This window comes from Ceratotherium simum, chromosome 12 (assembly GCF_057802395.1).
Source record: "Ceratotherium simum simum isolate JZ-2026a chromosome 12, ASM5780239v1, whole genome shotgun sequence".
NCBI classification, from domain to species: domain Eukaryota; kingdom Metazoa; phylum Chordata; class Mammalia; order Perissodactyla; family Rhinocerotidae; genus Ceratotherium; species Ceratotherium simum.
Genome location: NC_141911.1, coordinates 37,757,898 through 37,784,047, shown reverse-complemented (window position 1 = coordinate 37,784,047; position 26,150 = coordinate 37,757,898). Strand labels below are relative to the sequence as shown.

Here is a 26,150-nt window from a genome sequence, read left to right as displayed (position 1 = left end):
AACCCCTTGTGCACTGCTGGTGAGAATATAAAATGGTGCAGCCATTATGGAAAACATTATGCATAATTCCTCAAAAAATTAAAAATAGAATTACCATGTGCTTCAGCAATACCACTTCTGGGTATATATCCCAAAGAAGTGAAAGCAGGATCTCAAAGAGATATTTGCACACCCATGTTCACTGCAGCATTATTCACAGTAGCCAAAAGGTAGACTAACTCAAGTGTCCATCAGCAGATGAATGGATAACAAAATTGGCATATATATACAATGGAATATTATGCAGTTTTAAAAAAAAGGAAATCCTGTTACATGCTACAACATGGAGGAACTGCAAGGACATTACGGTAAGTGAAATAAGTCAGTCACATAAGGACAAATACCATATGATTCCACATATGAAGTATCTAAAGTACTCAAAATAATAGAAAAGAAAGTAGAAAGGTGATTGCCAAGGGCTTGGGGAAGGGAAATTAGTGTTTTATGGGTATAGAGTTTCAGTTTTGCAAGATGAAAAAGTTCTAGAGACCTGTTTTACAACAATGTGAATATACTTAGTACTACTAAACTGTACACTTAAAAATGGTTAAGATGATAAATTTAATGTTATATGTTTTTTTCCACAGTAAAAAAAAAAGAATTAGTTGCTTAAAAAACTTATTACAAAGCCACAGTAATCAAAACAGTTTGTACTACTAGCATAAAAACAGACATATACACCAATGAATAGAATACAGAGGCCAGAAATAAACCTTCACATGTACCATCAAATGACTTCTGACGAGAGTGTCAAGACCATTCAACAGGGAAGGGACAGTCTTTTCAACTAATGGTGTTGGGAAAATTGGATATCCACATGCAAAAGAATGAAGCCGTACACGATATACAAAATTTTGTATACCGTACGCGATATACAAAAATTCAAAATAGATCAAAAACCTAAATGTTAAGACCTAAAACTATAAAACTCTTAGAAGAAAACCTAAGAGAAAAGCTTTATGACATAGGATTTGGCAATGACTTCTTGGATATGACACCAAAAGCACAAGCAATGAAAGTAAAAAAACATAAATTGGACTACATCCAAATTAAAAACTTCTGCACATCAAAGGACACTATCAACAAAGTAAAAAGGCAACCCACAGAATGGAGAAAATATTTGCAAATCATATATCTAATAAGGGGTTAATATCCAGAATTTATAAAGAACTCCTAAAACTCAACAACAAAAAAACAACCCAATTAAAAAATCAGCAAAGGACTTGAATGGACATTTCTCCAAAGAAGATATACAAACGGCCAGTAAGCACACGAAAAGAAGCTCAATATCACTAATTATTGGGGAAATGCAAATCAAAACTACAATGAGATATCACCTCCCACCCAGTATGATAGCTATTATCAAAAAAAAGAAAAGAAAATAACAAGTGTTGTCTAGGAGCTGAAGAAATTGGAACTCTTGTGCACTGTTGGCGGGACTGTAAAATGGTACAGTCGCTATAGAAAATAGTACGGCAGTGCCTCAAAAAATTAAAACTAGAATTACCATACGATCCAGCAATTCCACTTCTGTGAATATACCCAAAAGAACTGCAAGCAAGGTCTGAAAGAGATATTTGTACACCCATGTTCATAGCAGCATTATTCACAACAGCTAAAATGTGAAAGCAACCTAAGTGTCCATCAGCTGATAAATGATCAGCAAAATACAATACATACATAAAATGGAATATTATTCAGTCTTAAAAAGGAAGGAAATGTGGACATATGCTACAACATGGATGAACCTGACGACATTATGCTAACTGAAATAACCTAGTCACAAAAAAACAAATACTGTACAATTCCAGTTATATAAGGTACTTAGGAGTGGTCAAACTCATAGAAGTAGTGAGTAGAATGGTGGCTGCCAGCAACTAGGGGGAGGGTGGAGTGGGAAGTTGTCTATAGTATATGTATATTGTATAAGGGTTATGGAGTTTCAGTTTTACAAGATGAAAAGAGTTATGGGGATGGTTGGAGGCAATGGTTACACAACATTATGAAAGTATGTAATACCACTTAACTGTACACTTTAAGATGGTAAATTTTATGTATTGTGCATTTTACCACAAGAAAAAAAACTGGAGAAAGAATTAAATCAAAACCAAAAATAAAATAAACAATTAGGTAAGTAGATATCTTTCCAAAGTGATTCTACCAAATAAGTCAAACCTCATTTGTGTTAAAAATTCAGAGCTGAAATGCCTTCAAAGGCATCTAATCCAGCATCCCTAGAGGAAAATTAAGGATGAGAGATACTAAGTGACTTACAAAAAATTTAACAAATCCAGGAATTCAGTGACAAATCTGAGTCTAGATTTGAACTCTTTCTGTTCCTTGTTCTACACTCTAATAAGTACATCTGTTTAAAACTTTACATATATATTTATGTCAAACCTCTATATCCCCATAATTTATGATATGTACAAGATTGTTTTATTTTTTTTTTGTATGTGTGTGTGAGGAAGATCAGCCCTGAGCTAACATCCATGCCAAACCTCCTCCTTTTGCTGAGGAAGACCAGCCCTGAGCTAACATCTATTGCCAATCCTCCTCCTTTTTCTCCCCAAAGCCCCAGTAGATAGTTGTATGTCATAGTTCACATCTTTCTAGTTGCTGTATGTGGGACGCTGCCTCAGCACGGCCGGACAAGCGGTGCGTCGGTGTGCACCCAGGATCCAAACCCGGGCTGCCAGTAGCCGAGCGCGTGCACTTAACCACTAAGCCATGGGGTAGGCCCCCATGATACATACAAGATTGTTTCAAAGAAAAAAATGGTGGTGATTTTTATTGGTTACCCCATAAAGAGGAGATAAGTTTGGTTAACAAAAGAAAATGCATATGAAACCTAAAATAAAATTAACTATATAAGCAAATACTTTTTTTCCTGGTTTTGTCAAATGTTTTTTTCTTCAGCAGATAATTTGCCTTTTGCTATTGCAATCTGGTCGCATTCCCGCCCCTGATCCTACACCACAAAATTCAAAATCTATTAACACATGCATTTTACCTGAATGTGGGCCCCCAAATGTTAAATATTGCCATCTTTTCAGATATGAAAATCTTTCAGATATGAAAATATCACACAAAGAGAAAGGCATGAAGCCACAGCACAACTGAAGGACTTCGAAGCTTAGCCAAATTTGCTTTCAATATTAAATATTAGGGTCAAGTTTACCTCCAGCAACCTAAACTGAAGGAAAAATACCTTAAGGAGAGAACTGTATTATAAAATAAAAATTTTAAGACCCAAGAAGACTCGGACTTATTCCTAAGAAGCACTCTGCTCTCCCAATACACCATCAAATGCATACTATATGTTTCTTATAGGTATTTCTTATATCATAAAGATAAAATTTGATTTTTCCTTATTTACCCTGAATGTCTTCTTATGTATTTATATAGATTTCTACTTAATTCCTTGTATTACACGTAGGCAGTCCAATCCCAAAGCAGGCTCTCTTCTTCACATCTGCAGAGGGTCCTTCAGGGGAAAAAATCAGTAATGACATGCACACAAAGAGAAAAGCATGAAGTCATAGGTCCTAAAATGCAATGCGTGAGCAACATACACTGATCTGGATTCGTGTGTACAGTTACGCCATTGAAGAACTAAAGGAATTTACGTGAAGTTTGAGCTCAAACAAACAAGTTATACATTGTGTTTTACCTGGATATTGCAGCTTTTTCCATTATTTCCTGCTGAATGAGCCCAGATGGCTCAATGACATCCAATATAATTATGCTCCACAACTTGTCTGATTTTGGCCTTTGCAACACAGCAGATTCATCTTCCACATGTCTCAACCAAAACTCAAGTGTTTCTTTAGGAAAGTGATTGGTTTCAGATATGAGGTCCAGAGTGATACGATGCTGGTCTTTCTCCACAGAACTGTAAGGTTTAACCTGCCCAAGTGTGCCAGCAATTATAGGCAGAATAGAGAAGCCTTCAGACACATCTAACACATAGAAAGGTTCAGGAGCACTCTGTTCAGAACTATTCTGTCCACTTCCACAGCGCATCTCATTATTCTGACAGTGAGTATCCATGGCCAGACACAGTTTCTCTGGGGTCAGTGAAGACAACACTTTCCTCATTGCCACTTTAAAGGCTTCATGATATGGGATGTTATTAAGCAAAGCAATTTCTGTGGATTCCAACACACATGTCTGCTCTATAGCATCTGGTTGACTGGTCTGAAGGTTAGCCAGGGCACTACAGAGTTCAGCCTCATTTCCTAAGGAGAGAAAGTCTTTATTCTTGGTAAAACTTTTCGCAACATCCATTTCATGTTCCGAACCGAAGACACTGATGCTCTGGACTCTTAAGTAATAATCTTGACAAGACACATCCATCATCACATGGTCTCCAGGCTTTATCCAGTAGTCTTCATAAAACAATAAGAAAAAAAAAAATTATAATTGATGAGTATGAGTGTTTATAAGCCTGAGGATCACACAAACATCTCCATCCTCCCATTCTACTTTCTATTTTTTAAATCACTACAAGAAGGATTACATCTATTCATTTAATAGAATTAGGTGAATTTACCTATACATTTCCTATAAAAAACTAGGAAAATATCTCCAGCTTTACTTACGGAAAAAGTGAAGTCTGAAGATTCAATTAACTGATAGCATAATGGAGAGATTCAAGAGCTCCATTACTGGACCCTAACTATCAGTATTACAGTGCTTTTACTGCAATCATTAGGTATCATCATGCCCCTAAACTGGGGTGATGGGGAAGGGCGGCAGGGCACTCTCAATCTTCTTCAGCAATGAAGCCAAGCCAACAATAAGATAGATGAAATTCAGGGATCAATACCAAATCTCACTTTAGCTCAAAGAGACATTCTTTTCTCTAAGAAAAATCTCCAAAAGAACAAGGCAGCATTTAATAAAACCTGATCAGTACTATTTCTTAATTGTAAGTATTTAGACACTCTTGCATGTTTAGGAATTTCAAAATGTAAGGAAGGACTAAGTCCTACAATAAAGACTATATCATGCTCTTTTCCATGAGCTCTCACACCTGGTAAAACTTTAAAATGTAAACAAGTAATCATAATTCCTTATCAGCCCTAGAGCCAGCTGAAAATATAAATTGGTATTCTTGTGTTGAAACATTTAAAGTGTCCTTTCCCTAAGAAGGATTAAAAAAAAAAAAAAAGGCCCATCTGTGTAAGTTACTGTAAGAGAGTTAGAATAAATAAGCACAAATAAAAAATGTCACTTACTGAGTGCCAGTTGCTATGGAAGGCATTTAACACCCATTATCTCTAATAATCCCTACAACAATCCTGCAAGGTAGGCAGCATCATCCCATTTTTATACATCACATAGCAAAAGCTCTGAGAAATAACCAGCAAGGCCAGCCAGGGAGTCAGTAAGTAGCAGAGTCAAGATCTGAATCCAAAATCTACCTGACTGACTCCAAAACACCATACTAGCCACAACACTATACTGATTCCACGACTTAATGACTTTGCCAAATTAGACCCTTAATTAGCAGACCAAACGGAAACAGAAACTTTTTACCTTTCAGTTTTAAAAAGACAGAATTTTTCAATGTAATACAATTGCTGTAAACTATATTGAACTATACAATCAAATTGCTGGTAAAAAAATTCTATACAAGAAATATCTTTAATATAGAACTTCTGCAGAGAAACCCACGGATTCATGAACTCTAAAACTGCAAAATTTTGTACTTACATGAGTGTGTGCATTTCTATGACCTGCTCCACAGACACCATGAGATCCTCTAAGCAGTAAGAACTCCTGCACTAACAGTAATACTTTTCCACTACGTTCCATAAAAAATGGACTAGTATTTCTCTTATCTACTGACAACCAGAGTTATCAGAGCTGAAGAAATGATTTAATGATAGATATTTTTGAGTGATATGCAGCAGAGTTGTGTTTTAGCCTCTCTTCTTAACTACATATATTAATTACTTAAAACTACTTTAAAAGAAAAAATGTGAAAGATTTAACTAATCTCCCTTGACTGGAAACTTCATATTCAAAGTAATTTTTTTGACACTGATTCAAATGCCTAGAGGATTAAAGCAACAAATTTTAAAAAACAAACAAAAAAAATTAGACAAAATGTACCTGCAAGATCATGTACAGGGTAGACAGCCTGTTCCCAACATGTTTCCTCACTAGGACTTGTGGATAAACTGTGTTCATCATCGAGCTGGAGTATAAACCAAACCACAATAGCATCTAGTATGCCTTCTTTAATAACAGGAACACCAATTTTATCAGGTTTTTTAGTTGCAAGACTTTTTAATTCCTGACAAAAAAGTAAAAGAAATGAGAGAATTTTATACATTTAATATATGCATGCTCCAATATGGCACCACTTCCTATTTCTCTAAGTTCTCAGTCCTGGCCAGTGGCTTTAGGGGGATCAATGCTTGGCACACCTATAACCATTTAAGGCACACTGGATGGGAAGCTCTGATCTATTATACAGGAATACCACACAGCTATTAAAAACAATGAGGCAGACGCATACTACTGATATAGAAAGAAGCCCATGATATACACTGCTGAATGAAGAAGGCAAGTGGCAAAGCAACAGGGATTGTTTTGTTTAAAAAAAAGAAAAAAAAAGAGTGTGGTGTTTGTATAGAATAGAAAAGCAAATCTGAAAAGATGCACTTCAAACTGGTGACCTGGGGAAAGAAGGGCCTAGATTTAAAAAAAGAGGACAAACATTTTCTTTTTCCTTTCTACTCTTCCATATTACTTGAAAGTGTTAAACAGGCAGGTATTACTTTCAAAATTAAAGCCTTAATATGGTGTGCTTTTTTTTTAATTGTGGCAAAAAAAATTAACATTAAGAAAAGCTTCGAATAATAAAAGGAGAGTGACATGTCAGCGTCATGGTGGAGTGAGCTTTCCCATAAACTCTTCCCCCGATAAGATACAACAAAAGGAACAGTCACAGACCAACAATGGACTCCTAGACAGCAAAAAGGAAGATCGGAAAGATCCACATTGCCACACATCTGAGAGTGGATGTACTGGGGCCCCCAGAGGAAGTGGGGAGAGGTAAGGAGAAATCCTCTCCCTCCCCATCAGATCAGCGATCCGGGTCAGTTCAGCTCCCAGAGAGGGGGCAGGGGCGGCCCTCTGCGGAGAAACCATAGCTCAGTAAGTGGGAAAGTCCCACACAGAAGACTCAGAACTGCTACAGGGGTGCCATCAACATCTGAGCACCCCAGGAGAGCAGATAACGACGGGCGAGCAAGAAGCCCCCCACATCAGGAATCCAGCGGGCAAAAGAGAGAGCCCCCCACCTCCTCGCGTGCCTGACACTGAAGCTCAGCCAACCAGACCAGACCAAGCGGCCAGCCAATCGCAGCAAGCAGCCAGGGCAGAGCGGAGGCGGGTGAGATTACACAGACCTTCACCACCACAGCGGCAGCGGGTGGAAATTGCAACCAGGTATTTCCAGGATGAGGAAAAACAAAGCGAATTCAGGAACCACAATGCAAAGGTACATGAAATCACCAGACCAGAAGGAAAATGACAACCACCCAGAAACCAACCCTGAAGGCACAGAAATCCATAACCTAAATGACAGAGATTTCAAAATAGCTATCATAAAAAAACTCAACGAACTACAAGATAACACAGACAAACAACTCAACAAGATAAGGAGTTTCTTCACAAAAGACATTGAAATCATAAAGAAAAACCAATCAGTACTGGTGGAGATAAAGAACACAGTGGAGGAGATAAAGGAGAATCTGGAATCTTTAAAGAACAGAGCTGACAATATGGAGGAAAGAATTAGCATTATAGAGGATAGGAATACAGATATGCTCCAGATGGAAATGGAGAGACTAAGACTAAAAAGAAATGAAGAAAGTCTCCGAGAAATATCTGACTCGATTAGGAAATGTAACATAAGAATTATAGGTATTCTTGAGGGAGAAGAGAGGGAAAGAGGAACAGAGAGCCTATTCAAAGAAATAATAGCTGACAACTTCCCAAATCTGGGGAAGGAGCAGGAAATACCAGTAAGTGAAGCAAATACATCAACAGGCAAAGGCCCACTCCACGACATATAGTGGTAAGGCTGGCTAAAGTCAATGACAAAGAAACAATATTAAGGGCAGCTATACAAAAACAAAAAATAACATACAAAGGAACTCCCATCAGGCTCTCAGCGGATTTCTCAACAGAAACTTTACAGGCTAGGAGAGACTGGAATGATATATTCAAAATACTGAAAGACAAAACTTTCAGCCAAGAATACTCTATCCAGCAAAAATATCCTTCAAATATGATGGAGAAATAGTAACTTTCCCAGATAAACAAAAGCTAAGGGAGTTCATGGCCACGAGATCCCCACTACAAGAAATACTCAAGAAGGCCCTCAGGCCTGAAAAAAAGAAGAGAAACAGAATACAAAGCTTGGAGCAAAGAGAAAAATAGGTAGATAAAATCAGAAAAATAGTAGATCTTTACCGGAATAGGTTAGCAACCACTTAAATACCAAAATCAAAGATCAAAGGAAGGAAATCATGAAAAATAAATATAACCTCATCACTGTAAACACACACCCACAACACAAGATAGAATAAGGTATAACCAGAATGACTTAGAAGAGAAAGAGGAAAGAGATTGCATTGACTTACTATAAGGAAATAAGAGGCCATCAGATAATGGACTATCTCATACACAAGATTTTTAATACAAACCTCAAAGTAACCACTAAACAAATAATCAAAACAAAATCACATATGATATACAAAGAGAAAACTAGAAGAGTCATAAGACAGAACAACCAAACTGAATTAGCAGTCCAAAACAAATGGGACAAGAAACAAAGGAAATGCAAAAGAACTGGAAAATAAGTGACAAAACAGCAACATTAAGCCCTCATATATCAACAATTACCCTAAATATAAACGGATTGAACTCTCCAATCAAAAAACACAGAGTGGCAGGATGTATTAAAAAGCAAGACCCAACAATTTGCTGCCTCCAGGAAACACATCTCAGCTCTAAAGACAAGCACAGGCTCAGAGTGAAAGGATGGAAGACAATACTCCAAGCTAATGGCAAACAAAAGAAAGCAGGTGTTGCCATACTCATATCAGACAAAGTAGACTTCAAGATAAAACAGGTTAAGAAAAACAAAGAAGGGAAATATATAATGATAAAGGGACACTCCACCAAGAAGACTTATCACTTCTAAATATATACGCACCCAACATAGGAGCACCAAAGTACATAAAGCAACTATTAACAAACCTAAAAGGAGACATTAACAACAACACAATAATAGTAGGGGATATTAATACCCAACTTACACCAATGGATAGATCATCTAGACAAAGTCAATAAAGAAACAGTGGACTTAAATGAAAAACTGGACGAGATGGACCTGGTAGACATATACAGAGCACTCCATCCAAAAACAGCTAACTACATATTCTTCTCAAGCGCGCATGGAACATTCTCAAGGATAGACCATAAGTTGGGAAACAAAGCAAGCCTCAATAAATTTAAGAAGATTGAAATCATAACAAGCATCTTTTCAGACCATAACGCTATGAAACTGGAAATCAACCACGAGAAAAATACTAGGAAAGTGACAAAAATGTGGAGATTAAACAACATGCTACTGAACAACCAATGGATCACTGATGAAATTATAAGAGAAATAAAAAATATCTGGAAACAAATGAAAATGAAAATATGCCATATCAAATCATATGGGATGCAGCAAAAGCAGTCCTGAAAGGGAAATTCACAGCAATATAAGCCCACCTTAATAAACAAGAAAAAGCCCAAATAAGCAACCTTAAATTACACCTAACAGAACTAGAAAAAGAAGAACAAACAAAGCCCAAAGTCAGCAGAAGGAGAGAAATAATAAAAATCAGAGCAGAAATAAATGAAATTGAGACCAAAAAAACAGTAGAAAGGATTAATGAAACAAAGAGTTGGTTCTTTGAGAAGATAAACAAAATTGACAAACCCTTAGCCAGACTTACTAAGAAAAAAAGAGAGGGCCGGCCCCGTGGCTTAGTGGTTAAGTGCGCACACTCCGCTGCTGGCGGCTCGAGTTCGGATCCCGGGCGCGCACTGATGCACCGCTTGTCCGGCCATGCTGAGGCCGCGTCCCACATACACCAACTATACGGATGTGCAGCTATGACATACAACTATCTACTGGGGCCTTGGGGGAAAAAAATTAAAAAAAAAGAAAAAAAGAGAAAAGGCTCAAATAAATAAAATTAGAAATGAAAGAGGAGAAATTACAACGGATACCACGGAAATACAAAGGATTATAAGAGAATACTATGAGAAATTATATGCCAACAAATTGGACAATCTAGAAGAAATGGATAAATTCTTAGACTCATACAACCTCCCAAAACTGAACCAAGAAGAAATGGAGAATCTGAATAGACCAATCACAAGTAAAGAGATTGAAATAGTAATCAAAAACCTCCCAAAAAATAAAAGTCCAGGACCAGACGGCTTCTCCGGTAAATTTTACCAAACATTCAAAGAAGATTTAATACCCATCCTTCTCAAACTATTCCAAAAAATAGAGGAAGATGGAACACTTCCTAACTCATTCTACGGGGCCAACATCACCCTGATACCAAAGCCAGACAAAGACAATACAAAGAAGGAAAATTACAGGCCAATATCGCTGATGAACATAGATGCAGAAATCCTCAACAAAATATTGGCAAACCGAATACAGCAATACATTAAAAAGATCATACACCATGATCAAGTGGGATTTATACCAGGGACGCAGGGATGGTTCAACATCCGCAAATCAATCAATGTGATACACCACATCAACAAAACAAAGAATAAAAACCACATGGTCATCTCAATAGACGCAGAGAAGGCATTTGACAAGATACAACATCCACTTATGATAAAAACTCTCAACAAAATGGGTATAGAAGGAAAGTACCTCAACATAATAAAGGCTATTTATGACAAGCCCACAGCAAACATCATACTCAACAGGGAAAGGCTGAAAGAGACAAGGCTGCCCACTCTCACCACTCTTATTCAACATAGTACTGGAGGTTTTGGCCAGAGCAATTACGCAAGAAAAAGGGATAAAAGGAATCCAAATAGGCAACGAAGAAGTTAAACTCTCAGTATTTGCAGACAACATGATTTTATATATAGAAAACCCTAAAGAATCCACTGGAAAACTATTAGAAATAATCAACAACTACAGCAAAGTCGCAGGGTACAAAATCAATCTACAAAAATCAGTTGCATTTCTGTATGCTAATAACGAACTAACAGAAAGAGAGCTCAAAAAGATAATACCATTTACAATTGCATCAAAAAGAATAAAATATCTAGGAATAAATCTTACCAAGGAGGTGAAAGACCTATACAATGAAAACTACAAGACATTACTGAAAGAAATTGACAGTGACATAAAGAAATGGAAAGACATCCCATGCACATGGATTGGAAGAATAAACATAGTTAAAATGTCTATATTACCTAAAGCAATCTACAGATTCAATGCAATCCCAATCAGAATCCCAATGACATTCTTCACGGAAATAGAAAAAAGAATACTAAAATTCATATGGGGCAACAAAAGACCCCAAATAGCTAAAGCAATCCTAAGAAAAAAGAACAAAGCTGGAGGCATCACAATCCCTGACTTCAAAACATACTACAAAGCAATAGTAATCAAAACAGCATAGTACCGGTACAAAAACAGACACACAGATCAATGGAACAGAATTGAAAGCCCAGAAATAAAACCACACATATATGGACAGCTAATTTTCGACAATGGAGCTAAGAACATACAATGGAGAAAGGAAAGTCTCTTCAATAAATAGTGTTGGGAAAACTGGACAGCCACATGCAAAAGAATGAAAGTGGACCATCTGCTATCGCCATTCACAAATATTAACTCAAAATGGATCAAAGACCTGAAGGTGAGACCTGAAACTATAAAACTCATACAAGAAAATATAGGCAACACACTATTTGACACTGGTCACAAAGGAATCTTTTCAGATGACATGCCTACCCAGACTAGGGAAACCAAAGAAAAAACAAGCAAGTGGGACTTTATCAGATTAAAGAGCTTCTACAAGACAAATGAAACCAGAACCAAGATGAACAGACAACCCACCAGCTGGGAGAAAATATTTGCAAAACATGTATCTGACAAGGGGTTAATCTCCATAATATATAAAGGACTCACATAACTGAACAACCAAAAACAAACAACCAGTCAAAAAATGGGCAGAGGAAATGAGCAGACACTTCTCCAAAGAAGATAAACAGATGGCCAATAGGCACATGAAAAGATGTTCAACATCACTAATCATCAGGGAAATGCAAATCAAAATAACACTAAGATATCACCTCAAGCCCGTTAGAATGGCTATAATCACCAAGACAAAAAACAACAAATGTTGGAGAGGATGTGGAGAAACAGGAACCCTCATACACAGCTGGTGGGAATGCAAACTGGTGCAGCCTCTATGGAAAACGGTATGGAGATTCCTCAAAGAATTAAAAATAGAAATACCCTATGATCCAGCTATCCCACTACTGGGAATCTATCCATCGAACCTGAAATCAACAATCCAAAGAGGCTTATGCACCCCTATGTTCACTGCAGCATTATTCACTATAGCCAAGAAGTGGAAGCAACCCAAGTGTCCCTGGACTGATGATTGGATCAAGAAGATGTGGTATATACATACAACGGAATACTACTCAACCATAAAAAAAGACAAAATCGTCCCATTTGCAACAACATGGATGGGACTGGAGGGTATTATGTTAAGTGAAATAAGCCAGAAAGAGAAAGACAAACACTGTATGATCTCACTCATATGTGGAATACAAACCATCACATGGACAGAGAAAACAGTATTGTGGTCACCAGGGGCAATGGGGGTCGGGGGTGGGCACAAGGGGTGAAGGGAGACATATATATGATGATGGACAAACAAAAATGTACAACCCAAAATTTCACAATGTTATAAACTATTAAAACATCAATAAAAAAATAAATAATAATAAAAAGATAGCTTTGAGGTATTCAGCAGCTATAACCATGTTGTTCCCTAGTAGAAAGTTATATAAGAAAAGAAATGCTCTTGAAGCTAAGCCTCAGTAAGCAATGCCAAATTGTTAATTTAGCTCCAGACCATCTGAAGAAAAGCCTAGTAACAATTAGTAAGAGAAAGCTTCTATTAAATTATAAATATCTTAGGCTAAAACGACCCTCACAAAGTCTTCTAACCCCAGGCAGATTTCATCTAAAAAACTCATGTATTTGAACACTTAACTTTACTTAAAGATTTCCAGAGAAGGATTCTATGTAACCTTTCTCGATTTCTTTTGGCACTTCCTTTGTACAGCATATCCTCCCACCACCCACACACAGATACAGTAGCGTGATCAAGTTGTCCTGGTTTGCCCAAGACTGTCCCAGTTTTAAAACTGAAAGTCCCGTATCTCAGGAACCCCCTAGTGCTGGGCAAACTGAGAATGGGTGGTCACCCTAATACACACACAATCTAGAGATCTGGATTATTGTTCATTTCAAGGAATACTGTTAATTGTTTCAGATTGTTAATCTGAAAGGGCAGCATGACATAGAGAAAAGTCAGAAAGATATGGGTTAGAACTCCTGTATCCACATGCTGCATAATTTGGGGGAAATAAATGTAAACAACAGTTTCCTCACCTGTAAGGCACAAGGATAATTATATCCGTATTGCAACACTCATAAAACCAACCTAAGGACACATGTAAAAGTACGTGGCACATACATTCCCAACAAATGCTGGGGACTTTTTTTCTCTGTATTTAAAGTAAGTGAATAATTTCAAGAGGGAATTCTGGTTACTGTTTAACCATCATGTATATATTATATATAATACATATAATGTATATATATTATATATAATACATATAATGTATATATATTATATATAATATATATAATGTATATATAATATACACACACACATATATATATACAATAAGTGGAATCCCAAGCAAACTCATTAAAACTCATAAAAACTGTCCTATGAATTATTTTAAACAATGCATGAAGTCTAACGCTCAAAAACAGTAATCGAACTTTTTCTTTTTACCTGAAGATTGTTGAAATCTACTGTCATAATTTCAAAGCACTCCGTCAAAGCCAAATATCCCCCAGGGACTCGACTCATCTTTTCAGTTGTATAAGGTTCAATTGTTTCTTCAGTATCTACAGAAGAATAAGCTGGACTCTGAAATTTCACATTTGTTGGCAAACAGATCCCAGCAATGTCCTTAATACCCACCCTGGTGAAAGGGGAAATAAAAGGGGGAAAGGAGAAAGATGGGTTTTTTAAATCAAAATTTATTGAAGTATTTTCTTATTAATAAACATTCAGATAGTTTTTTGTTTTGGTCCTTCCAATAACAGTGTTATAGTAAGCATCCTCGTATACATATCACTGCACACATGTATATTTATCAGGATAGACTGATTACCAGAAGTGGAAATGCCAGATCAAGAACTATACAAATTTAGTTTCATTAGATAACGCCAAATTGAACTACTACTAAAATGTTGCACCAACAGGGTATAAATTTTTCCCACACCTATCCTGAGAAGATAGGATATTATCAATCATTTTTAATGTTTGCTAATATAAACAGCTAAAAAATGTTATCCCATTGATTTAATTTCCATTTCTCTGATTAACAATTACACAATATAGTTAGGCTTTGTTGTAAAAGTTGCACATTTTTATCTGTTTGTCACCTGCCTTTTATCTTACTATCTTTCACCAGACAAATTTTTTTCAAATTTTTTTTCAATGTGGTAGAATGTGTCAATCTTTCATGGCTTCTAGACCCTACCCTGTGTTTTGCTTTGGAAAGCCTTCATCACTTAACAGATTTTTTTACTTAGATATTTAATTTATCTGGAATTAAAAGTAAGGATCTAACTTTTCTCCCCAAATGAAGTATACTATCTCCATTTACTGAATAGTTTATCCTTTCTCCACTGATCTGAAACATCACACCTGTATCATATACTAAATCTCTATAAATTCAAAAGTCTGTATCTAGATTCTTTATTGTGTTCCACTGATCTATTTTTCTGTTTCTGCATCAATATATCACTGCTTTTTATTTCTAGGTTTTTATTTTCAATAAGGCAAGTTTCACAGTTTTCTTGGTTATTCTTAAAACATTTGCTTGTCAAAATGAGCATAAAATCTAACTGACCAAATGGTAATTTTTATAATAATGGTTTATGTTTATATATGTTTCTCCCAGCTAAAACAGTAGCACTCATCTATATCTTTTTTCAGCACCTTTCTTTATCGTCTTCAACCCACACTACTGAGCTTTGTGAAAAATAGATACTGGGCCTCACTCACCCAGACCTACTCAAACAAAATGTATAGCATTTTTATTTTTACTAAAGCTCCTCTGGTACTTCTGTTGTACAGTAGACACTCATTTGCTATATAAATCAATCAATGATGAAGAAATCCTTTTTCAAAGTGGTAGATACCAGTCACTTAATTTCTATTTAGCTTAGGCAAATAATTTTAGTGATTTTCCTATAAAATATAAAGAGAAACTACTGAGGGCTAGGAGTCTGGAATTATGTTACAGCAATAAATCTCAACAACATACAAGCTAGCTTTTCTGGTGGGCAATTCAGTAGTGTCTGTAGCCTGAAAAATGTACATACTCTTTAACTCAGTAATTCTTTATTAAAGAATTTAGCCTAAGAAAATAATAAAGACAAGTACACAAAGATCTAAGTACAGAGATATTTATCCTTGTTCTTCAAAGCAGAAAAGGGGAAGCAACCTAAAAATTCTAAACTCTGAGAACTACAACACTAAGAAATTGACTTTAAAAAGTCATTAAGTAAATCTAGTAATACAAAGAGGCTCACAAAGAAAGAGCAAATATATTTACTGATACTTCTGAAACAAAATTAAATTTACACACACACACATTTACTTACACAGAGCTGACATTCAATCAGCTGACATTCAGGCACTCTAATTCAGCCAATCTGCTGATTAAGGCCACTTCTGTTTGATTGGTGCCCTATGCCCTACCAATTATTAAACATTTTTACTTATCACTCTGTAATAGGCATAGAAAAGTGTAAGGAAGAATCTACAACAAAGATGAACAGTAGGTATCTACTGGTGTGGAGTTTAGGATGATTTTTATTTTCTCCTTTTACTCATTAGTATTTCTTAAAATATTTACATATTACATTTACTATTATTAAGTTATTGGAAGGGGGGGGCCTCCTTAAAAAGTCCTAACAAAACAGAGATCATTATTTTATCAAAATAAAACTTTCATTAATGTTCAAGAAAAAAATATAACCAAGAAGCTTGTATAACTAAAAAATTTAATATCACATTTTTATCTGTATCATATTTGACAAGTAATCTCAGAAACTCAAGGGTAGAAAAGTCCTAAAATTTATCCCTCCCAACCATAAAACTTTATAATATCAATAAAGTTATTAAGAAAAGGGAAATGGGAGAAATAAATTAAAACTAAAATTATTTTCACATAGGACATTTTAATTTCACTTTCATCTAAAATCAGCCTGAACTTAAAACATTTTTCTACATGAATCTACCACACATCAAAAGGATACTAAATTGCATTAAAATTAATTTTCCACTAAAAAATTGAAAGCTGATTTTAATCCTCCAGTTCCATTTTAAAAGAAAGTAAAAAAAGAAAAGGCAAAAAAAAAATTAAGACTGGAATAAATATCACAAATTTAAAGGTCAGAAAACTACAAACTCTCACCAAGTAAACAGTCACTAAATAATCTCCAAAGTACAGTCTACTCCCTAAAATTACTATTTTCTAATATTTACTATTTAAATAATAACTTACCTATGATGTCTTCTTATCTCTGCACATTCTACTGCCATCCCAAATATAACAGCACTTGCTGGTATAACTTTCCCATACTTTTCATAATTACCATTTTCAGCTTTGGTCTAAAAATATAACAAAAAATTATATTCAGTTACATGTATACAAATACATGTGTATATGATGACAAGCTATGAAAATTAATAAGAAAAAAACTTAAAAAAATAGGTAAGGATAAGCAGGTTAAGGATTTTTTTAAATAGTTTCTTTTATTTTCATTGCTTTGTGTGTGTCTCTGTGTGTGTACTCTTTTTTTTAATACTATAAACAGGAAGGGGAGGGCTATAAGTCTGCATACAACAAAAGACTATTGAGTATGACTTTTTTCGAGAAGCCAAAACCACCATCACCTACTTGAAAAACAAACTGTTCTTCTTCTTCTCAACCTTTAATTAGCTATTTTAAATCCACATCATTCTCTAAGTAGTGAATTCTTACTACATGTTAAAATCCTTTCATTCATAATACATATTATATAAACCAAATCCACAGGTTATGAGTCATCATAGAGATTTCAACGCAAAATGTAATTTGGCAATCATAAGAGTTTGTCCTGTCCAATCAGAAGACTGAGTTCAACTGGTACCTTAAAACCACATCAAGCCAGTTATCACTACACTCCCTTTTGATAATTTGCCAAAATTCAAAGCAGTAAGGGCTATGAGACTGAAAGTATTTCCCTTTCTCAACCCTACTCAAGAATTCCCAGTCAGTCCCTCCACAATGTAACCTCAATTCCTATCTTCCTTCTTGGAGTTATTTTTTGCCTGTATACCCCATCTGGGCACACAAGTATACACTGCATTATGTTATTAAATGTTTTTTTTGCACAGATTTCTTTCCAACTATAAACTATGTACCTTGACAGTGGGATGTATTTCATACTGCTTTGCAAATATGCTAGGGGCTCAATAAATATCTGTTGAAATAATGAATTCTTAATCAAATTTAGGTGTTTTCATGCTGCTTACCTTTGGCTGCAAAAGTAAATGCTCCCATGCATGAATCAAACTCTCCACAATTCCTTCTCCAAATAAACCTGCATCGACAGTTTCTGTTACAACTAGGGACACTCTATAGAATGATTTTTTAAAGATATATGTAAGTAAAATATCATACTATTTATATAAAGATGTCAAAGCTGAGAGAAAGAAGAGTATATTATAGAAACAGTCCATATATAAAGTTTTCTAATACATTTCGTTCTTAATATCTATCCTTGAATCTTGAGGAACTTGACTCTAATGTTCCTCAGGCTCCTCTGTTCTCCAATGGCCACCTTCTCGTGGGGGGTGGGGGGAGGACACACACAAACTTCACTTCACCCTGCTGCCTCATCAGGCTATTTTTTCATTGCCTAAATCCTTAAAAGTGGTTCAAACCCATTATCTTTACCAGTCCCCCCCTTTAATGCTGAGTAATTGTACTTCTATCCCCAACACTCTATATAAAAATACTCTACCACCAACGATTCCTCTACTTAACAAAATGAGTAATCTTTCTCAGTTCTCATTTTCCTTGATCTGCAAATAACATTTAATGCAGGTGAGAAGGCTTCCCTCTCAAAATCCTTTCTCTGTCCTCATTATCCATGTTTACCTCTTACATGTTGATTGTGCCTCTCCCGTTGCTTCTCTTGCTTTACCCACTACCTAACGGTGAATTTTCACGAAAGCCTAGTCCACAGAGCTTTAATCTTCTGTCTGTTCTTTCTTTCCGGAAAATTTTACTCAAAGAAACACCAAAATAATTTCTACCTTCTCTGAACTTCTTTAGCACTTATTGGCAGTATCATTCATTTGTGTAGTTAGAAGATAGAAGTTTCATGAATATTCCTTATCTTCCTATCTAGATTATAGATGCCTTGAGGACAGAAACAACCTTGGTACTCCCCACAGTGCCTAAACCCAAAAGTATATATCTATTTAACAAATATATATAGTTATATTTGTTTTACATATATATATGTACACATAACACAAAATTTTCAATATCTATGATTGCATATATTTATAATGTGTAAGGTATCTCTGAAATCATCTAGTCCAACACCGTAAGTCTCTAAATTTGCTGAAGGTCAAAATAAATTAATAACAGAGTCTGTACTGGAATCCATATCTCCTGATTCAAAGCCAGTAGATCCTTCTACAATACTATCCGTGAGAAAAATGCAGATGAAATTAAAGTAACTTTGATTCATGTTATGGTCTGAATTGTGTGCCAACAAAATTCACATGTTGAAACCCTAACTCCCAAGGTGACTATACTTGGAGATAGGTTTTTTAGAAGGTAATTAAGGTTAAATGAGGTCATAAGGGTGGGGCCCTAATCTGCCAGAGCCAGTGTCCTTACAAAAGTGTAAGAGACACCTTCGATCTCTCTCTCTCTCCTCACATGCACAAAGGAAATGCCATGTGAGGACACAGCAGGAAGGTGGCCATCTGTAAGCTAGGAAGAGACCACTCACCAGAAACCAAACTTGCCAGCACTCTTATCATGGACTTCTAGCCTCCAGAACTGTGAGAAAAATAAATGTCTGTTGTTTAAGTCCCCTAGTCTGTGGTATTTTGTTAGGGCAGCCTGAAAAGACTAAGACAATTCAGGATACTGTTTATATCTATAAAATGGGTATAATATCTGCCTCAACAATTTAATAGGGCTTCTTGCATGAGAAAAAATGTAGAGACCACTGAAAAGTATAAGTATTATGCAAATATAAATATTATTATATATATATGGAAGAAGACTTTTTAAAATGATAATCCAAATGACAACAGAGTATTAAAAAGTCCTCTGTCAACATAAACTGAATTTAAGATGAGAAGATAGACTACCCAAGAGAGGCAGTAAAGTGCGTGCTACATAGAGAAAACTCTGTCTCTAAAATGATAGTGCTGGACCAGATGATTTTTAAATCCCTTCTAGCTCTAAAATTCCATCACCCTTGTGATATGGATCAAAGTGAGATAACATACTAACAAGCCAAGACGTACAAGATAATATTCAAAGCATTTAAAAAGCCCAGGCCAAAATACATTGACAGCTGACACTTTCACAGCTTTCATTTTAGCCAAAGATATTAATGCAAAATGTTATATAAGTCCATCAAGGCTGATCTATTCATGTATTATTTTTAACTACAATTTTTTAAGTTATTGATCACATAAGAAGTATTAGCCATTTTTACAACTAGAACACTAAAATTAACAAAGGTAAAGTAACTTGCTAAAGGCCAAGTTTATTAAATCCCTTGCCACAAATTTTTCTCAAGATCTTTAAATATTTTTTATCAAGAATATTACCTTATTATGAAAATCTGTCTTATGCTAAACTATCCTAAATCAATATCATTACAATATATGGGCTTTAGCATTTCTGTCTGGAGTAGAAGCTACAAATGTGAATATCTTAATTTTTAAAAAATAAAATAGTGGACTATAAACACTAAAATTAGTTTACATTATAATACCTTTCAGGAATGTGTTTTGGAATTTCAATGTCAAGTGACTTCATATGTAAGAGTTTGATCCCTGCTTCCATCTTGTTTGCTGCCACTACATCACAGGCAAGTTCATACATGGTCTTGGATAACTCACAGGCATACACCGAGTGCGCTCCAGCTTTTTTAGCAAACATGCTAAAAGAGGAAAAAGTGCTCCATCAAGAAAAAAATAACCCACTGCATTTTTTCAAATTTTAATGGAATTATGATGCTTAAACATGGTTCTCCTTTTATTCTTTTTGTGTGTGTGTGTGAGGAAGATCGGCCCTGAGCTAACATCTGCCAATCCTCCTCTTTTTGCTGAGGAAGATGGGCTAACATTCATGCCCATCTTCCTCCACTTTATATGGGACGCTGTCACAGCATGGCTTGACAAGTGGTCCGTCAGTGCAAGCAGGGGATCAGAACCAGCGAACCCCGGGCCGCCTCATTGGAGCACTTAACCCCTTGCGCCATTGGGCCGGCCCCTCCTTTTATTCTTTAACGAATACAATCATTATTCATTCCGTGTAAAACATGAACTAGTATTCAGGCCAGCCCATGGCTTAGCGGTTAAGTGCGTGCACTCTGCTGCTCCAGCCATGCTGAGGCCGATCCCACATACAGCAACTAGAAGGGTGTGCAACTATGACATACAACTATCTACTGGGGCTTTGGGGAAAAAAAAGAGGAGGATTGGCAATGGATGTTAGCTCAGAGCCGGTCTTCCTCAGCAAAAAGAGGAGGATTAGCATGGATGTTAGCTCAGGGCTGATCTTCCTCACAAAAAAAAAAATGAACTAGTATTCTTGTCATGAAACAAATCATACAATAAGTCATGACATCTACCCTATTAAGAAGACACAATTGGCAAGAATAACAACACTAATAGGCTTTAACTTAGACAACCAGATGTTGTCAACCAGAATGTTAACGCAAAAAGTACTCTTAAAATTTATTACTCAAAATTTCAATAACCCCCAATTTTTCTTAGTAGTTATGTCCAGTTCCCGATAAAAGTTACAGTGAAAAATACAATAATAATAGTTGCATGAATAATCATAATAAGATTATGAGAAATAAACTCTATTTGAATTCCACTGCTAAATTTTCCGTATTTGGTAAAATCTTTAATGCACATCAGTATACACACATATATAATTAAAACACAATTACCACAAACCTTAATATTCCAGTTCCTGCTCCAATGTCCAAGACACTTTTAGACCCCAAACAAACAGCCTTTTGAATTGCTGCATTATAAATCGTATTCCTTTTGGTGTCATTAAGCATAATAAAGTGCCAGCGTTCCACCAACCAGTTTGCAACACGATAAAAATTCTCCTTGGCATCATTGAAATCAGGGTTTAGCTTCACTGCTTTATGAAAATACCCAGCTGCTTCATCTCTAAATCCCATCCTGGAGTAAAAAAATGACAGACAAAATATTCAACTATATGCTATCAATTACAGCGCCTTTGTTCATGCTGCTCATCTGGCCTGACAATGCCTCACCAGCACCCCAAATCCTACCCAACCCAAGCGCCATCTCCTTTGGGAAGCCTTCTACATGGACTGCAAACCTCAATTACTGCTTTCTTTTCTGAACCCCTGTTATACTTATGCATTCCAAGACACTAAGAAGTACTTGACTATTAATTACTATTGTACTAAAGTTTCGTGGAAGCTCTCGGAGTCATCCTCCATTTAACCAACTCATTAGAACACTAGTGCTTTCTAAAAACCATCCCCTCTGTGAAACATACTAATGCTGATGGCTAGTAGGCTCCTCTCTGGTGTGACTACATACCTTTTCTCTCAACAACTGAGTGAATGGTCATCAAGAGTCAGCTGTACATTCTGCCAGATCAGTTTACACCAGTTGTCCTTGTTATTGTTAATTACATATTTTAATTAAACATTACAGAAACTAAATATATATGACTGCAAAAAGAGCTATTGTTTCTAAGGACACTAAGCTAAATGCTTTGGAAAAAATCAAAGACGAGTCACCCAAAAAACTGCTACTGAATTAGATGTGAGCAAACCAACAATAAAAGACGGCAGGGTGGTGGGGGTGGCCAGCCCTCTGGCACAGCGGTTAAGTTCTCGTGCTCTGCTTTGGCAGCTCAGGGTTCGCAGGTTTGGATCTCAGGCGTGGACCTACGCACAACTTATCAAGCCATGCTGTGGCAGGCATCTCACATAAAAAGTAGAGGCAGATGGGCACGTATGGTAGCCCAGGGCCAATCTTCCTCAGCAAAAAGAAGAGGATTGGCAAGAGATGTTAGCTCAGGGCTAATCTTGCTCACAAAAAAAAAAAAAAGATGGGAAAACACTATCAAACCATCTAGAACAGTCCTTCTCAAACTTTCTATGATGAGGAACTTCTCTCCCCTTTTTAAAAATATCTAATCACCAACCTATTCTCTGTGATACAGAATAATTCTTAACAAGTAATACTGAAATCACTACACACCTGAAGAGATGCTCCCCCATACTATTGCAAATCACTTCATCATCAGGAAACAGTTCCAAGGCTTGCTCATAGCAACCAAGTAAGTCTTGTGTTCGATTGAGAGAATCAAGCTCTTCAGCCCATCTGAAGAGTGTATACTGAAAAGTTTCCTTTACAAAAGAGAAAACAGTAAATCAGTCAGTTACATAAATGATGAAAGACTATACAACACTGGTTGAAGATTACACAGAGAATAGAACTTAACTATTATTAAATGATCACATTAAGTTTTATTCAGCTTTAGCAGGCACTGTTTGCTAAATAACCAAATGCATAAATGAATAGATTTCACCACCTACATTGCAATAACATGCAGAACTAGACAGTTTGACCACTCTCTAAACTCTCTGTTTTTAGTTGTCATATCACATACTCCACCGACCTCTTTTTTGTGGGCTCCTATGTTTTAAGAGTTTGCCCTTGGCCCTCTTCTCTTTTCTCATCCATCCCCAATGTATTAATTATCACCTATGTTGATGGATGCTACATCTACATCTCCAATCCAGGCCCTCTCTTCAGAACCTCAGACTCACAGATACAACTGCCTATTAGTCATCTCAACCAAGGATTGCACACTCAGCTATCCCAAATTCAGCTCAACTCAAATATTTCCTAAATAAGCAATGTGCGAACAACAGCAATGAACAACATAAATCTTGTTCCTATCCTCACAGAGGCCTTGTACAGAGAAATTTAACACACAATTTTGAAAAAAATTCCAAATGCTCTAAACTGAACCCATCCTATTCTTCTCACACAGGAGGTACAATCCAACCTCAAACCACAAATCACCTTTATAATGCTACCTTAACTCCAATACAATTAGTTTCAAACCCAGCTAATTCTCTCTCAATACGTTTAAATCTGTCACCTCCTCTCCATCCCCACTGTTACAACATAATCTGACCCTTGTAACCACCTTCTGGACTACAGCAATAGCCTTCCCACGGTCACTCTAGCTCCAATCTCACCTCCCTCCAGTCATGCTCCACACTGCAACACAGCGAAGAGACAGAAGGCTTTAGCCATTGCAGCTTTGTCATGAACACATTTTATATCATCTTCACATATTTTATACAAGAGTTGATACCTGAAACTGAATCTTGATGGAGTTTACTAGAAAGACAAGAATAATGAAGAAGATTCCAGAGTGTGAGGGAAAAAAGCACAAACTTAAGAAATGGATCAGGGGGTCTACAGGTAAGCAGCTTGGTGTGGCTGAAGCATAGGCATGAAGAGTAGAGGGAGCAGCAAGAAATAAGACTCAAGAGATCTTTTGCAAAGGCCCATGCAAAGAAATATGGACTTTGCTCTGCAGGAAACAGAACTAGTTACTGAACCCTACTAAAGGCCAGGCATTGAAATATGAACTTTAGATATACTTTCAATATACACTAAATATCTACAAGAAAGTTACTGTCCCTGTTTACAGAAGAGGAAACTAAGGAAGAAAGAATTGAAGAACTAGCACTTGGGTTGATTCTAGTGCTGCCTACCTAGAAGAGCAAACTGCATCTCAACACAGCACCTTCTCCTCCTTGTGGCCAGCTGGTCCTGAAATTTACACTAAATGTATGTGAACTACAAACGTCTACATGCTACTGACATCTAGTGAGCAGAGGTCAGCGATGCTGTTAAACATCCTACAATGCACAGGACAGACCTCCTGAGGTTGAGAAACCCTGGATGTAATAAACCAAATTATCCCATCCAAAGTGTCCTGAGGTTGAGAAATCCAGGATGTAATAAACTGAAGTAGATGGGGGCTGAAAACTGAATGCAAAATTAAGTTAAATCATTTTTTGAAATTTAGATTCTAAAATAACTTGAAAAAAATGTACAGCATTTCATCAGAACAACTGTCACAAATAATCCAACAACTGAAGCTTAAAGAATGCATCATCAAATGATTATTTCAGGCTAATTGCAAACTTGATTCAACTACAGAAACCACAAGATTCTTTCCACATACAGTAGAGACAAGTGTCAAGGCCCTGAGGCAGGGACATGCTAGAATTAGACATAGGAGGAGAGAGAAGATCACCTGAGGCCTCATTTGCAATATGGCCTTTGGAACTTTGAATGAAATGAAAGTTTTGAAATAGAGAAGTGACATCATTTGACTTTTGTTATGAAATGCTCATACTGGCTGCGTTGAGATAGACTTCAGGAGAAAGCCTCGTTAAGAGCCTACTGCACCAGTCGGCAGGGGATGACCGAGGCTTGAACCAGGGTAGTAAAGGGGAAGGTGGTGAGAAGTGATAAGATTCTGGATCTATTTCGAAGGTGGAGCCGACAGGATTTTTTGATGGGCGGTTGCGGGTATGAACAAAAGAAAGGAGTGAAGGGGGAACAGAAAATATTAATAGCAACCACCGGCCATTCACCTTAGCCCCCCTCTCCCAACATACTGATTTATCTAATCTTTTAACGAGAAGAGCGGAAGCTCTGCCAGCAAGTGGGGGCATGAAGGGCCCCCTTACCTTCACATCGTCGTTCAGCTCCGGCGCCAGGCTGAGCACGAGGAGGTAGTGGGCATAGGCGGTGCCGAAGTCCTGGGCGCCCAAGCAGTGCTCTGCGCTCTGCAGGGACCGCGACACCAGCTCGTTCCGTCCGGCTGTCCCGGCGCCCCTGCCGGCGTCCCGGCGGGGCCTGGCTCGCGAGTGCGGCATTCACAGCGTCACCGCCCTAAACCTGCGCTAGTATACCAGAGGGAAGATGCTTTGGTAAACGGAACGAGAAAACTGTCTCGAGGGCTACGCTTCCATGGGACTAACCAGAGCGCGAGAACCCGCACAGGAAAGGCACCCCTCAGCCGCGGGTGAGCGCGCCCACCGCGGCCAGGCGGAAGCCCCAGCTCCTCCCCCGCCAGGCGGGCTCCACAGACCGCGACGCACCACCCCTCAGCTACGGGTACCGGTCGGCGGCGCACGCACGCGCACGTCAGCGCGCCCGACGTGGGCACGTCGCGGCCCGCCCCCTCCCATTGGAGGAGAGGCGCGTAGACGTCGGAGACCTTCTCCAAGGGCCTCCTCAGCTGTCGCGGCCGTGTTTTTACCTCGGAAGGAGTCAGACGTTTCTGTCTTCTTCCCTGGCCTTCCAGAGTGTGTGACTTCG

At 37.2% G+C, this 26,150-nt stretch overlaps 1 protein-coding gene across 2 annotated transcripts in view; it reads right to left on the bottom strand.

Annotated features, from left to right (window-relative positions):
- Positions 1–25,908, bottom strand: part of PRMT9 (protein arginine methyltransferase 9) — a 40,693-nt gene extending 14,785 nt beyond the window's left edge. The window contains exons 1-10 of one of the 2 annotated variants that reach the window (XM_087437557.1): positions 25,517–25,908; positions 22,995–23,143; positions 21,699–21,935; positions 20,504–20,671; positions 18,006–18,108; positions 16,993–17,099; positions 14,202–14,394; positions 6,163–6,346; positions 3,713–4,430; positions 2,203–3,526 (exon numbers count right to left, since the gene is read on the bottom strand). In XM_087437557.1, the coding sequence (XP_087293683.1) occupies positions 3,469–3,526; positions 3,713–4,430; positions 6,163–6,346; positions 14,202–14,394; positions 16,993–17,099; positions 18,006–18,108; positions 20,504–20,671; positions 21,699–21,935; positions 22,995–23,143; positions 25,517–25,705 (2,106 nt within the window). In that variant the 5' untranslated portion in view covers positions 25,706–25,908 and the 3' untranslated portion in view covers positions 2,203–3,468. Of the gene's footprint in view, positions 1–2,202; positions 3,527–3,712; positions 4,431–6,162; positions 6,347–14,201; positions 14,395–16,992; positions 17,100–18,005; positions 18,109–20,503; positions 20,672–21,698; positions 21,936–22,994; positions 23,144–25,516 lie in introns of those variants that run through there. The other variant, XM_004420898.3, reaches the window with a different exon arrangement.
- Positions 25,909–26,150: the final 242 nt, after the last annotated feature.